Below are 15,955 nucleotides of genomic sequence, written 5' to 3' on the forward strand. Positions count from 1 at the left end.
ATAATAATAAAAAATATCACATGCACAGCACAAGCCTTCCAATATAGCTTTAAAAAATCTACACACAGTAAAAGCAATAATTTCTGACTACCTAAGTAGTAGGGCTGCGGTGGCTCAGAGGTTAGGACGCTGAGTTGCAGATCGGAAGGTCGATAGGTTTGCAGTTTGAGCCCCTACTGCCGCATGACAGAGTGAGCTCCCGTCTCTAGTTCCAGCTCCTGCCAACCTAGCAGTTCGAAAGCAAGAAATTGCAAGTAGATAAATAGGTACCACTTCAGCGGGAAGGTAACAGCGTTCTGTGCATCTTGGCGTTTAGTCATTCCGGCCACATGATCACAAAGAAGACTTTGGACAACACTGGCTCTTCAGCTTGGAAACGGAGATGAGCACCGCCCCCTAGAGTCGGATTCAACTAGCTTTCGAGCAAGGGAAACCTTTACCTGTACTTTAGAAGACCCTATAAAGCTGACAGTGAACCAATCCAAAAGATGGATGAAAGGTCACAGCAAGAAACAACAGAAATGAAGCAAAGGCTGAAGCGATACGATAAAAGGTTTTCACCTGATGCCTAACAGTGGAGTCCTCAGCACACTTTTCTGAGTGTGAACCCCGTTGAACAGGCCTTGTGTAAACCTGCTTAAGATTCCTCTTTATAGGATGGATTCAGTGTAAGATTTCCACTTGTGCTAGAGCTCTTGCGGAAGCAGAAATGCTCGAGGATGACCACGGTAGCCTCCCACGCTATATCAAACTTATTTTATCTCCCCTTGCAATTCCACTTCTGCATAACCTTGTGCAACCCATTTCTGAGCACTCTGATATAGAGAAGTAAGTGCTAGGTGGAACTGTGCTAGGTCCAATTATATATTCCAAGAGAGCCAGCATGGTGTGGTGGTTAACAGCGTTGGACTAGTATCTGGGAGACCCCAGTTCAAATCCCCACTGGTACCATGGAAGTTTGCTGGGTGACCTTGGACCAGTCACATGCTCTCAGCCTAACATATCTCACAGGGTTGTTGTGAGGACTGAATGGGAGAAGAACGATGCAAGCCACTTTTGAGTCCCCATTGGGGAGAAAGACAGGGTGTACATTAAGTGAATTAAGTAAATAAATATTCCTGCTTTGTCATTACTGGATCCAAGCCTGTATCTACAATGGCCTCATTACCCTTACTGCATTGCCACAGTCTATGGTTATTTTAAAATACTTTCCAATCTCTTAAAATAATTCCAGGGAACGATATAGTTTCAACCATTCCTGCTTAAGAACTCCTGCCTTATTAATCGTAGGCCACATTACTCTTTGAAAGTCCAGAGAGTCCACTTCCACACTCCTGCCTTATTAATCGTAGGCCACATTACTCTTTGAAAGTCCAGAGAGTCCACTTCCATGCATAATTAAAGCAAAGTCCAGGGGCACCTTAAGAGTAACGTTTCTTTCAGCATAAGATTTCACAAGTCAGATGCATTGTCTTTCAGGTGTCACCTGATTTTGCTGCAATTAACATGGCTACCCCTCTGGAACTCTTTTCATGCGCACGTACCTTGAATACCAAGAGGCAGGGAACCTGCCCAGTTCCTAGTGCTCTTCCCTGCCCTAATTCCTTCCCTTGGTGTGTATGTGTGGAGAGAGACATCCTTTCTTTTCTCTAATATGCATCAGTGATGCTGTTAGAAGAAAAAGATAGCAGAAGATGAATGACTACGACAGAAAGGAACAGTTAACGACCTTCCTTCTTGATGTAAACGGCTACTCTTTTTGAAAAAGGGCAAAAGGTGTGCAGTATTTATTTCTATTTAGACATTCATATTCTGCCTCTCCAAATGTTTAACACTATTTACGCGAGTCAATAAGATCATCCAATATCACCAAAAGTACTTCAGTTAAGCCACGCCAACTTGCCCCCTCAGTCAATAAACCACTAGGTAATTAACCAAATTTCTATAAAGACATTATGAAGAGACATCAAAGAAAGGGCTTGGCAAACCCCCTCAACAAACTGTTCCACATCACAGGTGAGAGAAGGCACAACAGCTTGATGACATTACCTGGTAAAATACAGTGTCACCAAGTGGGCATACTGGCCAGGTCACATGAAGATAAGCTTTTTGGTATGAAGGCCTCTGGCTGTGAGGGGCGGTGTTGAACCGGCATCTTGACTTGAACCCAGAACCCAAAGTAACTGCAGCAGGATTGGATCAGTATGCCCAGACACAAAACAGGTGGCATCATTTTGAACAAACCAAAATTTATGGACTACTTCAAGGGTAGTCCCACATACAGCACATGACTGTAGTCAGGTCTGAGAGTTACAAAAGTGTGAATTAGCACAACACAGACTGACTAGACGGGAAGGCTAGGGTACTGAAATATCATTTGTTTTGATGTTGTCTCAGTATTGAAAAAAATGAGGGGGGGAATCTAGAAAGACACCCCTTCTGAAATGCATTGCCGATAGGCCGTCAGGATTTCCTGGACAGCTGCCTTAACCAACTTTTCCTCAGGATATTCTTGGCTGTTCCTGCCTTTGGGTCACAGGGTAAAAGGTCAACTCCTGGCATTGGCCTCTGTCATTTCCTCTAATTCCCCAGAGTTGCATCTACTCAGAATTGATGGATTGCACCCACACTGCCCTCTGTGTCGACAGCAAGTGTCTGGTTTTACTTCAGTCGCCCCGTCTGTCCTCCAAACAAACATACTACAGATTATTCACTGCTTTTTCTGAATCTGTTTTCTTTGTGCCAGATGTGGTATTTCACATGGCTCTAAACACATCAGCAGCCCCCCCACCCCCAATCAAATAGACAACTTCAGGGGCAAAGAAAGAAACCGTATGAAGTTAAGGGGTTGAAAACGACCCACAAATTTTATGATCGGCTTTGCTGAATTGTGGGAGAACGCTAAAGCCAGAATGAAAACGAACAATGTAAACTGAATTCCTGGCGTAGGTTTAGGTTAGCCTGACGTGGGGATACAGATGGTAAGAAGCCCACGCAGACCATATATTGCTTCTGTAGCATTGGGGAAGGAGAAGGAAGACATGCCCTTATGCCTTCAATTGCAGAAGCAAGTTAAACCCCTCAATTTATGGATGACAAGATCCCACCCCCTTTTTACCATGAGCAGCTGTAGCTACACTCTCGAGTATTATCCACCTTTTCTGCTTACAGAAGATAATGGTCTGGGGCCATCCCCCCCCCAGACACCAGGGTGCCCTCCCGTGCTTCTGACAGTCCCGCCATCCCTAGGGGGGAATGGTTCCAAGGAGCAGAGTATGTTGCAACAAAAGAACAAGGTGGGAAAGCTCCCTTCATCCACCGCAGCTTCTCTTGTGGTTGGTAAGACCTGCCTCAAAGAGAATGGGTTGGTGATCTCCAGGAAATGCCTGGTTCAAATCACGAAACCCCTCGCCACAACATGCAGCCCACAGCCCCCCGACCCTATACTTCGTGACTCAGCAGGCATTGCTGGACTCCATGCCCCCCAGGTGTATGCACTTCTGAGCTGGGTGCGAATGTAGTAATGCCATGAGAAATAGGCAGCAGTCTTAAAAAGCTGTTGAGAGGTGCAGACATGCAGGGCATTTTTTTCCTTTGAAATGCTAACAAGCTGGGAAGCCTCTTTCCAGAGGGGAGCAAAATGGTGGTTGAAGGGTTAAACCTGATCTTACCCGTCCCTTTCCCGAGGCAAACTGAGGCTGCATGAGCTTGCCATTAAAAGACAGGTGATGGTTTGAGCCTTTAGCATTGCTAGAGCCAGTTTGGTATAGTGGTTAAATGTGCGGACGCTAATCTGGGAGAACTGGGTTTGATTTCCCACTTGCAGCTGCTGGATGACCTTGGGCAAGCCATAGTTGTCAGAGGTGTTCTCTCAAGGACAGTTCTGGAAAGAGCTCTCTCAGCCCTGCCTACCTCACAGGGTGTCTGTTGTGGGGAGGGGAAGGGAAAGGAGTTTGTAAGCCACTCTGAGACTCTGAGTGAAGGCTGGGGTATAAACTCAATATCATCTTCTTCTAGATTCCCAACTTCCCAAACCCTGACATTGATGGGGTTAGGGCCTAGCGATGTCGTATTTCTACAGTATGGCCCCGGTTAGTTCTGATCGAGGTCTACTCTGGCCCATTCAAGTATTCTGAGTTATGCATTGCTGAATTAGAGTATTAGGTTGAAGTGTGGGGACCCAACTTCAAAACCCCATTCAGCTGGGTTACTGTAAGCCAGTCACTTAGCCTAACCTCCATCACAAGGTTGTTGTAAGGAGGAAGTGGAGAACCGTGTCTGCTCTCCTGAGCTCCTTGGACGAAAGGCAGGATAAAGACGCTACAAATTGGTTTATGCAATATTACTTAGTATGCTCAAGTTTTATATTGCTCCGTTTCAACTTTCCTTGCAAATTGTATTCGAATGAAGTAAACACAACTGGTGATTTTAAAAAAAAGTATTAATTTAATCAGCTCAAGAGGAGAAAATTTAGCACCATTCTATTCAGCAAGCATCACTCGCAACTTCATTACTATAATTGTACAATTAGCATCAGTATATGATACAACTTAGTTTTCACCTAATACACACATAAAAGTGTGTATGCTTTAATTGGTTAGTATTAATGCGGAAGAGCTGTTTGATACTCTAATTCAGCATAGAATAAGAGGCACATTTTATATAAAGTGTCATTACATTGAAAACTCTGTAAAACACTGATTTTTTCATCATTTTTCCAACTTGAAGGGGAAGAAGTCCTGTGAAATTTCTTAGAAGTTACACCCAAACTGCTATAAGAACAAACAGTGCAAAGAGGTTTAATGTCACGATTTTACAGACCTGAATTTGGCCAAAGAAGAAACAGAGCTTCAGCCACAATCTAAAGCACTACTTCAAGCACACAGAGACAGCAGAATTGTCGATTTCTTTCCAACCTATTTCTGAATCTCCTTTCAGTTTCAAAAGGCAGATTGCCACGTGGTGTACAGAAAAGGTTGCTAAATGCGGGGGGGGGGGGGAGAAAAGTCCTACACAAAAGTTGCCCAGTTCTCTGCTTTCTGGCTCTTGTTTTTAACTGAAAGCATGCACAACGAGTTAACAATGTAAACAAAAACCTGGCCAAGCATGCTTTAAAACAGCCTGTGTCCTTCCTGGGTGATACAGAAGATGTTCAGCAGCAAAGCTCCCTCTTGAAACAGAAGGTGAAGCGATACTAGGATCCAGAGGGCTTTTTTAGGCCTGCCAGCAGAATAAACTTCTTTGAATGGCCTACCTTCACAACATCCTGCTAGCTGTTTTGGAAAGTCTCTTCACTTCTGAATACAGCACTGGTGGGTGTGGAGAAGGCTGCTGTTCCATTCTCGGGCCCCAGCTAGGAAATCTTGTTCCCCAGATGTGAAGAACCCAATCAGCATCACGATAACATCCCAGAGAGCTCAATACAGAACCTGTGACATCCCATTTAACCCTGGGAGGGCCAATGACCAGCCACACAAGACTGGGTGCTGCCTTTGGTTTGCCAATAACTGCCCCCAACAGCCCCCACCCCACCCGGGAGTGATGCTTCTTGAGCACGGCCATTTGGTGTAGGCACATGCCGGGCAGGCTCTAGAGCAGGGGTCTCCAACCTTTTCTGAACCTGTAGGCACCTCTGGAATTCTGATGCAGGGTGCTGGGCATTGCCACAAAATGGCTGCCGCTGGAGGTGGAGCCAGCCACAAAGTGGCTGCCGCAGCTTACCTTCAGTCACACAGTGAAGATCCTTGTGCTGTGGTAGCAGCTGCTGCCAAAGCGACACGTTAAAAAAATCGGCACAGCCAAGGAGAAGCCTTGCTGGAGAAAAAGCCCCACTGGCCCTGCAACTTTCCAAGAACACTTGTTGGGCACCAGGAAAGGTCTCAACAGACACCGTGGCACCCACGCACACCACGCTGGGGACCCCTGCTCTAAAGTATGGCTAACTCCTAAAACAAAATGCTTGCTGGGTGTTTCTAAAACAAGAGCACACACCTCTGTTTGCACCTCTGACCGTTTCTTTGGCCAGCGTCAGATGCTGCTCCAGAGGTCATCCTCAATCTCCGGGAGTAGCCGCTGAAAGAACACCGGAGTAGAGGTAGTAGGCTGGGGGAGAACATGTGCCTTGCATGAAGAAGGTCCCGGACTCAACCCCCAGCAAGTGATGTAAAAACCATCAAGTGATGCGAAAGACCTCTCCCCGAGACCCCGGGGAGCCTGTGCCAGTTCCCATAGAGAAAGTTGACTTTGACACACGAAAGGCTGGATTCTGCTTATGGCAGCCTGCTTCATGTGTTCCAAAGTCCTGCTGAGCGCCAAGATGTGTGCGGTGTGCGCAGCTCTTGGGAAACCACCAATGAATGCTCAAAGATTTGCAACTGCAGTGAAAAGACAACCATTGGACGAGTACTCTTGTATATGCCTGTGTATTGTTTGCTTTCATTTTTATCCTGCAAAAAAATGCCATGAACACACAGTCAGTTCCCCAATTGGTAAATCTGCCATTTTTCTTTAATGAGAATTTCACTTTTTGAGCTAGCACTCAACTTGGGTATGCTTTACAGGTGTTTTGTTAACGGCTCTGAACAGTTAAAATCTTTTTCCAAGGAAGGAGCCAAAACTAGGTTTAGCAAAATAGACAAAACAGGTAAAGTGACTTGCAGTTTGTTCACCGTAATCTGCATCGTGTCTTATTCCCCCACACCTGTCCACTTCTGCAAGCCCCACAATTACTTTTGTTAGATAGGAGAGTATTAACATGACACAAAAGTTCATACTTCATGATCTGGACACTCCTTGTTATCTAGCTATTTATCAATTTATGAAAATACTGCCTTCCACCCCGTACTATCCTCCCCCCACTGTGCAACTTCCAGTAACAACACCGAAAGATTAGGAAATATTGCTAGGAAACCCCCATCAGTAAGATAAATTAATTAAGCACCATAAATAAATTTGCATGTTTTGGGAAAACACAACCTTGCTCAGAATGAGTAAAAATCAGGATTTTTTTGCTTTCATTCTATTAAAAAAAGGCATCCCCCCAAAAAAACCAACAACACTTTGCTCCTAGAATCTGGTGTTCCATTGGCACATGAACATACTCGAATTCTACCAAAACAAGAACTAAATATCCCTGGTGTTCAAATGAGAAACGAGATCAACTCTGATTAAAAGGATATATAGTACGTGGTCAAAAGCAGGTATATGTTCTGCCAGCCTTACTGTCTACTCTGCCTTCAGCAAAAATTCCTTGGAACAAACACGCTGATTTCTCTCTCTCTCTCAGATTAAGAGGGTTTTCCAGAGTGCAGTTACAATTTCAATTTCAAGTCCATCAGACCATGAGCAGTTGTGCATGTCCATTTTAAAGGTGCTATTTAGGCTATAAAAAGTTAGAATCTTGGCCATATATAGAGTTTGAACTTCTTGACAATAAAAAAACTGAGCAGGTTAGAACTAAAGCACTGAATCCAAGGTATTGTTAACAGAACTTCCCTAATTTCTCTCCTCCTGTCTGCTGTGCCTCATTAGGGTCAGGGGATTCCTCCTAGGACTCTGCCTTCAGAAGGACAGGGGAGTGGGCAAACCTTACCTCTTCAGAGAGACCTGGATCCAACCTGAAGAGTTCTGTGGCCAGGTTAAGTGTGGTACAGTTTACATAGTAAAATTCCCTACTTGCAGCTAGCAAAAATTAACCTGTGAATTAAGTTTACAATTCAAGTAACATTTAGATATTTCTGTTTGAGACTACAGACAGAGAATGCATCTAATTCTCCCTCCCCGCCCTATATTGTTGATAGCAATTATTTACTATGGGCAAAACACATAATTGAAATCAGCTGGACTTAGAAGAGCTTAACTCTGAAAACACTGGGTATGATCCAGACTAAGGACAAGACAAGACTAAGCTGATATTCTGGATCATCATTTTTAAAGTCACAAAAGGAAGCCAATTTGTTTTAAGGACTGTCCCCCCCCCCCACTGAATACGGATGAACCGTATTATACTGTATTAAGGTAGGTTTCATTTTAATGCTCACTAACACCCTTTTTAGTTCAACATCCTATTTATATGGAAGAACTGATTAGGTTTATGGCTAGTTAATTACAATCAAGAGACTATTCAGCCCAAGTTGTTTTCCGACTTGGAATGTCTGAAACGTTGGAGTGGCTCCGAGCCTGGCAGGCTTTTCTGAAAACGAGTTGCCTTCTAAAAGAAGCCCAGACATTTTAGCAGGACAAAACTATGAAGGCCCAACATATTCTATGTGGTAAAAAGACCCTCCCCCCCCCCCCCAAAAATGCTAAAAAGAACCATTTGTTCTTCTGGGTCAATCAGTTTTGTTCCAGATTATTAAGTAGTACAAATGCAATTCAGACCTCCTGGTTGTTAGGTGACATTTTTAGCACTGCCGGATGGGAAGGACTGGCCAGGTACTCCCTCCAAGCACAAGACTACTTAGGAAACAACCAACCAATCAGCAACAACACAGGTCCTTATCCATTTGCTTAACCTCCCACTAGACTGTCCTAATACAGCTCTGTCTTTTCGCCTGTGTCCCAGGAATGTTATTTCAATAACGAAGGCCTTCCTATGACAGAAACATCAAGAGTCAGCCGTGGATATTCCTGCAGTTAAATACATTGCAGTGGGGAATGGCCAAAACAGGTTCATCCAAAGTTGCATTCTCAGACGGACTGACCCCTTAGCACATTTGGTTGTGTTTGAAACATCCGGAAGGAGCTTGGAGAGTCCCGGTCATGACTAACTGAATGAACCTGCTCAACCAAAGGAACTAAAGATGGAAAAAGCAAGTTTTGAAATTGGGTCCATGCTATATTTGGTTACCAGGACCGCTGTGAGACTCAAAACCATTAATATATATATATTCACGTGTGTGTAATCTGACTACGGACAGGAAAAGAGTTTTATAAAAGATTCCGGTTTCCAAAGATGTTATTGGGGTCCACATATTGTTTGAGAGACTTCAGCATTCCAAAGCCAACGTCGGAGACGCTCTCCTTCAGCCACTGCTTCCGTAACTTGCCCACTGGAGAAGAAAGGGGAGGGGGGGGGGAAGCAAGTCTTTAATATCCATCATAATAGCAGGAGCCAATCAATCTTGTGACCATGAATGAACAAACACTGGGTGATAAATGCTTTTATTCAAAAATGAGAAATGTTTTGCTTTGTTTGATTTATTGAGCCCACCAGACTATCAAGCTCATTAAACTCAGAGTACTCCCAGAGGAAGCCCACACTGCCTTACTCTCTTTACAAAAACTATGAAATTTAGATAAAGTTTAGACCAAGAGACCATGTGTCACACTGAAAATAATTACACATAGCTCAAACTCTCTCAACAAGATGCGCTGGCATGTTTGAACAGCAATGGCAATCCTAAATCCAAGGATTTTGAGGAATGTGTTTACAAGACTTTAAGACCAGTCCACACAACCCTTTTTAGATAAACATGGAACCCAACATACTGGACATAACTTCAGCAGATTATGTTCAAAGGCGATAAGCCCAACACGCCAGAATCTGACCGCCATACTCACAAAAGCAATTTCTTAAGTTTAACCACACTCTGGTAGGCCATTCTGGAAATTGTCACAAAGCCATCACAACAATCCATGTTCTACACGCAGGGGTGCCAAACATAAGGCCCGGGGGCCAGAACCGGCCCATCCAGGGCTCTTATGCAGCCCACGGGCAACTAGTGCAAGGGACGGAACAGGTGACTGCTCGGGGGGAGAATGGACGGAGCTACTCCGACTGTGGCTTCAGCATGGTGGAACAACCTCATCTGCAGCAGTCAAGCAGCGTGGGAGCATCTGCCCAGTGCTGCATCACTGGCTCCCCAGTCCGCCCGTCTGGGTTTCCGTTGCATCCCCCTCCCAGCCCATGGGGCCTTGTAGTGAGGATACACCAACTCGGGGCTTACCAGCTGTTGTCCTTTGTACAGTTTATATCTCTGGTACCTGGCATTACATTTTATGGCACACATGGCCCGGCCCAACAAAGTGACATTTATGTCAGATCTGGCCATGGTAACAAATGAATTTGACACCTCTGTTCTACAGTCTGGTTAATTATAAATATCAATGCAGATTCAATTTTCTGATTTCAAGGACAACCTATGATTTTTTAAAAATCATTTTTTTAAAAGGTAGGTTTTTGTACAAAGTGACTGTTCGTTGTCAGGGAATAATCATCACCTAGACAAGTATTTAATTCTTGAACCAAGGCAAATAACAGTTTCTCAACCTGAGGCATGACCAATTTGCGTGAGGCAATTTGCACCTCCAGTGCCTGCCTCTCTGAAGTATTTGTGGCTACATCCAAGCCATCTTGCGTGGCTCCTGTTCTCAGGGTAGCTAAACTGCCAACAGAGGAATGAATGATGAGGGACACCCGATGGAGAGCAGAGTGTTTTTGTTCCTCCCCTCTGAGGAATACAACCATGCTGCAGAACTGACTGAGAATAAACTAATTGAAACTAAGCCCTGAAAACAGAGAGGCAATGCTGGTTGGGAAAGGTGGAGATCTTGAAGGACATTGTTCTACCTACTTATGATGGAGTTCAACTGACCCTTGCTGGCCCAGTTAAGAGCCTAAAGATTATACTGGATCCAGCTTTGTTACTGGAGGAGCAAGTTAATGCAGCTGCAAAAACAGAAAGAAAGAAAGAAAGAAAGAAAGAAAGAAAGAAAGAAAGAAAGAAAGAAAGAAAGAAAGAAAGAAAGAAAGAAAGGCTTTCTACCAACTCAGCCTAGTCCGTAAGATGACCCCTTATGGCTGACCTGGAGACCTGGATCCATACCACAGTAACATCAAGAGTACACTACTGTAATGCACTGTACCTTGCTCTCCCCTCAAAATCAACTCAGATGTTTGCTCATGGTTTTATATTTTATTTTTTGTATGTCTCCAAGTTTGATCTTTTTAATAAAATTAAGATTTCTGCCCCCCCCCAATCAAGTCAGAAACTCCAGCTGGTCCAAAATACTGCAGCTCAGCTGTTATCGGAAGCTAGATGGAACATGCATATTGCTCTCATTCCACAGATGTTCCACTGGCTGCCCATTTGTTAATCGGGCTCAATTTAAAGTACTGGGTATCACATACAAAGCCCTTCATGACCATGGCCCCTCTGATTTTCCAGGACTGCCTCTCCCCACTTTGCTCTGCCAGGACAACATCACTCAAGTCAGCAGGGGCTTCTGTGGTGCCAACTTGCAAATGGGCAAAATCAACAACTGCCCATACACGTGGCTTTCTCCATTATGGCTTCCCATCTTATGGAATGGCCTGCCCGAGGAGGTCAGGAAAGCTCCCGCTCCTCTGGCTTTCCGCAAACTATGTAAAACTGAATTATTCAAGAGGTCTTTTCCACACAGGTAATAGGGCTGCACTCTACAAAAATGGTTCACAAACTTCCTTGGATAAATGGTTATGTAATTTTTGTACTGCCTGACGTGTTGTGTTAACACTGATGCTATGCTTTGGTTCTTCCTGGGGGTTCCAGACTGCTAAAACCCTCATGCATTGCTTAATGCCCCATTCTGTTGATCACACTGACTTCTTATGTGTAATCCGCCTCGAGTCCCTGTGAGAAAGGCAGACTACAAATAATGTGAAAGGAAGAAAGCTGAAATGTAAGAGGAAAAAGCCTGCAGTGTTGTTTAAAATGACTGGGAGAAACAGAAGCAAAAGCACAGGTACTGAAGTAAACTGAGACTGAAATTTACCTTCTAAGTGCTCGTGTGCCTTCTACTTTTAATATGAAAATTCATGTACATTTTTTTTTAAAGCCACATGTATTTCTCCTGCAACTATATTCCTACTCCCTGATCATTGGGCAAGTTCGCTATTGAAATTTCAAAGAGGGCCAAACGCCTCGACTCCGGCCGACGACATTCCAGCTGCAGCTAACGAGACAACGCACAGTCAACGCTATTATCGGCCGTGATTAGTGATGCTGTTTCCAGTGAGCTCATCCTGTGGTTATAGATGTAATTGTCTCCAGAAAGACTGAAAAACAACTGGCCCAACAAGATGGAGCACATTAAAGCCACAGCGGGAGGTCCGACAGCCAGCGCGACTGTCTTCTCCCCCCACCTCCCGCAACAACACAATTCCACGAGGAACTGAACTGATGTCTGAGCAGCCACCAAACAGCCATTGCATACTTAATGAAGTCGCTCACCAAGTGCTCGGAAACAGAAGGTGCTGGGAGTGCATCATTAGTTCTGTCAGAGTGATAATTTACACATCTATCTTGTCACATTTTCTATGCTTTATACTTTTGCAATAATAAATCTAACATACATTTGATTAGCGAACCAGAAAGTTTTTCCTTTCTTTTTTTTTATTAAAAAAAAAAAAGCTGTACAGGAGACCCTGGTGGTCCTTCATGAACATGTTTTGATAAAAAAAAAATTAACCCCTTTATAGTATTGGGTTGCAGGTTCTTGGTTGCCACGGTGGGTATGATACACATACCTATTTGTTGCAGTTCTGAGGATTAAAGGGGCTGAACTCAAGTCCGGTTGCAGCTTAGAGGCCAACAAGATTTTCAGGGTATTCGTTTTCGTGAACCAAAGCATCCTCCCTTCAACGGATGACTCACTCTAGAAAGCTTAAACCTTGAAAGTTTAAGTATCGGTCGGCTTATTGGTCTCTGAGGTGCTACTGGACTCAGATCTAGGTCTTCTATTGCAGACCAGCACGGCTCCCCTCCTGACACAGTCTTGGAGGATTGAAGTCTCATATTAAACAAAATGGGCAAACGCACCTCGTTTTCCCTGAGAAGTTTAAGATCATCACATTGTGGCTGATTATTTAATGCATGTGGCCTTTGTATGACTTGTTCACATTAATCCATGACTCCTCAACTTGGATACACTGCAGCACACGTGATCCCTCCCTCCTGCCATATACTCAGATTTCCGCCTCAGTTTTCTAGCTGGGGCAAACCAGCTTGTTGTTACATCCACCAAATCAGCATAGTTCAATTTTACTAACAGCGGTGCCTTCCACTGGCACAAAATCCTTCTGACATAAAACAGCTCTGCTGGATCAGACCAATGGTCCATCTAGTCCAGCATCCTGTCTCACACAGTGGCCAGGCAGCTCCTCTGGAGCTCCAACAACAGGGCATAGAGACTGAGGCCTTCCCTTGATGTTTCCTCCTAGCTCTGGGATTCAGAGGCTTATTGCCTCTGAATGTGGAGGTTCCCCTCAGTCAACCTTGGCTTTCCAACAACATGGATTTGTACTGGAATGAGGAGGGAACTTCTGTGGTGTAAGGAGCTTTTGCTTTTCTTCCATGATCTTTGGCTTATCTTCCTTGCTAATCTCCTAAATCCCAGAAATGCAACAGAGAGAATAGACAGATCAGGCTGGGACCAAGACTTAGCTTGGCAAGTCCCATCTGTAGCCTGTTTTATCAGACTGGCTCCAACTAGCAAGTGGGCTGGGCAAGGTGCCACTGCAGTCCGGTGGAGCCTTATGGGCATGAGGGAGGCAACACAGACACTGATGGTTCGCTGTAACCTTTCAACTGAACAGCCCTTAAATTTAATGTAGGGGTTGCAGAATGATGGATTAAGTGTCAGGGGTTTTAACCCCTTAAGCACTTTTATCAGAGCTCTTCGGCTAGTAATAATATAGGCAACCAGAAAAACGTCATTTAGTCCAAAGACCTTTAATTCCACCTCATTCCAATACGATCCATATTCAACACTGTGCAGTACTTGTGCCCTGTTCCCCCAACCCACCCAGTTACCTCTTGCATGAGGCTGGTGTTCAGACACACTTTGGGCAAAATGACTTATGTGTACTTCAACCAGTAAGCCATGACAAAAAAGGAAAAACCTCACTTTATAATACAAAACTAATGCGACTGGTAGACCAGGATGCTTCTCACAATTAAAGAGTTTCATAGCGGGGGTCTACCCCCCCTCAGGAACGGAGCCATTTGCTACAAACACAAATCTCAGCTCTGTTTCTCTGTCTGCAGAATAAATTCTGCTGCATAAACTGTCCAGTGCCTGCCTTAAAAATCACAAGCACTACAAGGAGAGAGTTAAACAGGCTTTTATATCCCCTTATAGCCTCAAGTCCCAGACTACATCTGTTTTACTTGATACACAAACCCAGAGTTAAAATAGCTTCATTTATCACAACATGATTGTAGGCAGACAAACCAGGCTGTCTGTTTTCAGATAGTGAAAGGAACCATTATTAATCACAATTATAGGGCAAACACTGAAGAGGAATTACATCAATATTCGCCCTTCCCCACACAGGAACTAAAAAAGCAATGTTGAGAATGTCATGACAAGGCCTGAAGGTCAGTAAATAATACAAAAAGGAAAGAAAGCGGTAGGGAACTAAGTTTAATCCCGAACAATAAATTCTAGCTCAGGACCAATATTCACAGTGGAAATTTAACACATGGGATTAGATGAATATCACCAGCGGAAGAGCAGAAATATGTTCCAAGCTTCTTTTTGCAACCATGGTATGCCCATCATAGATGACGGAGGAAAGTCTTGAGTGCTCTGGGACTGCTAGAATTGCCTTCACAATGCCTTGTATTTGTCCAAGGGAATTGCTGCACATTCAGCCGTCTTAACAGTATCAGCGGTTTATTGGTTTAATGTTTGGTAAGCTAACCATTTTGGGGAAAAATCAGACGTCTACTGTGAAAAATGAATATTGGTGTTGCATTGTACTCTGCCACCTGAGCACGGCTTTTTAATTAGTGTACTTCTTCCCCTCCTCTATGACTGTGTGTATTTATATCGGTCAAGTTAATATTACATTTTAAAATGTTCGACAAAGTGGTTTATCAGCGGCCTCTTGGACAGGCCCTTTTCCCTCTCTGATGTTAGCTCCGTTTAAGCCTCAGTTTCCCTTTAGAAACACTGGAGTATTTTATCCTTCCCGGATAGAACTATCAGGGATCATCCAGTAGGCAGTTCTCTAGTGAAGGCAACACGGCACCTCCTTCGGCTTTGATCCTCAGAAACCATAAAAAGAGGGAAGCACAAAGAGATCGTTGACATCTTCCCTTTCTTGTTGCAGCCATCAGTGCTCCCAAGGGTGAGAGGGGAGATGCCTTCAGGAATGGCATCATAGGCAAAATTAAGGGAGTTGCTGCCAGCGTGGTGTGATGGTTAAGCGTGTTGGACTAGTATCTGGGAGCCTTAGGTTCAAATCCCCATTTGTGCTGTGGAAGCCTGCTGGGTGACCTTGGGCCAGTCACACTCTGTTAGCCTAAACTACCTCACAGGGTTGTTGTGAGGACAAAATTGCGGGGAGCTGCTTTGGGTCCCCACTGGGGAGAACGGTGGGGTACAAATGAATTAAATAAAAGATAAACAGAATAAGGTATCAGCAGTAGGGAAAAATATAAAAAAAAATTATATTTTTCAGAACTGGGTTTTCTGAAGGACATAATCATTGGTTTTCCGCATTACTTGGGTCTCCAATTTCAGTATTCAGAGCTGGATTTTTTGGGGGATGCCAAAACTATCCCAGTCCATTAATCTCTACAGGGAATCTTCCTAGGGGACTGGAGAAGCAGTTTTTTGACCAAACGAAACCAAAATTGCCGCCAAGTTGGTGCTGCCTGTCAACTAAAGAATCCCTAAGTTTCAAGTGAATTGGCCCAAGAGGTCCGAATCTACGGACTCCTGGTGCCTACAGCCATCCTGTACTGATTCCTATGGGGAAAAAAATCCATATTTTCTCCAGGTTTTAAAAAAACATGCCAAACTCAAGAGGAAGCAAGCACAGGCTAAAAGCCTCCCAATGGAAACAAGCCCAACAACAAACCAGAGATTCTCAACAGAAAAAATAAATAAACCAATGTCAAACCAGAGAAGTCAAGCCAAACCAACTGAAGCAAGGGAGGGGAGTCCAGCCCAACTGAACCAATGT

At 44.1% G+C, this 15,955-nt stretch overlaps 1 protein-coding gene across 1 annotated transcript in view; it reads right to left on the bottom strand.

Annotated features, from left to right (window-relative positions):
* Positions 1-8,302: 8,302 nt before the first annotated feature.
* Positions 8,303-15,955, bottom strand: part of AGPS (alkylglycerone phosphate synthase) — a 63,147-nt gene continuing 55,494 nt past the window's right edge. The window contains exon 20 of the mRNA XM_015422447.1: positions 8,303-9,050. Within this exon, the coding sequence (XP_015277933.1) occupies positions 8,929-9,050 (122 nt within the window). The 3' untranslated portion in view covers positions 8,303-8,928. The remainder of the gene's footprint in view (positions 9,051-15,955) is intronic.

This window comes from Gekko japonicus, unplaced genomic scaffold, assembly GCF_001447785.1.
Source record: "Gekko japonicus isolate JY-2015 unplaced genomic scaffold, Gekko_japonicus_V1.1 scaffold1172, whole genome shotgun sequence".
Lineage (NCBI taxonomy): Eukaryota > Metazoa > Chordata > Lepidosauria > Squamata > Gekkonidae > Gekko > Gekko japonicus.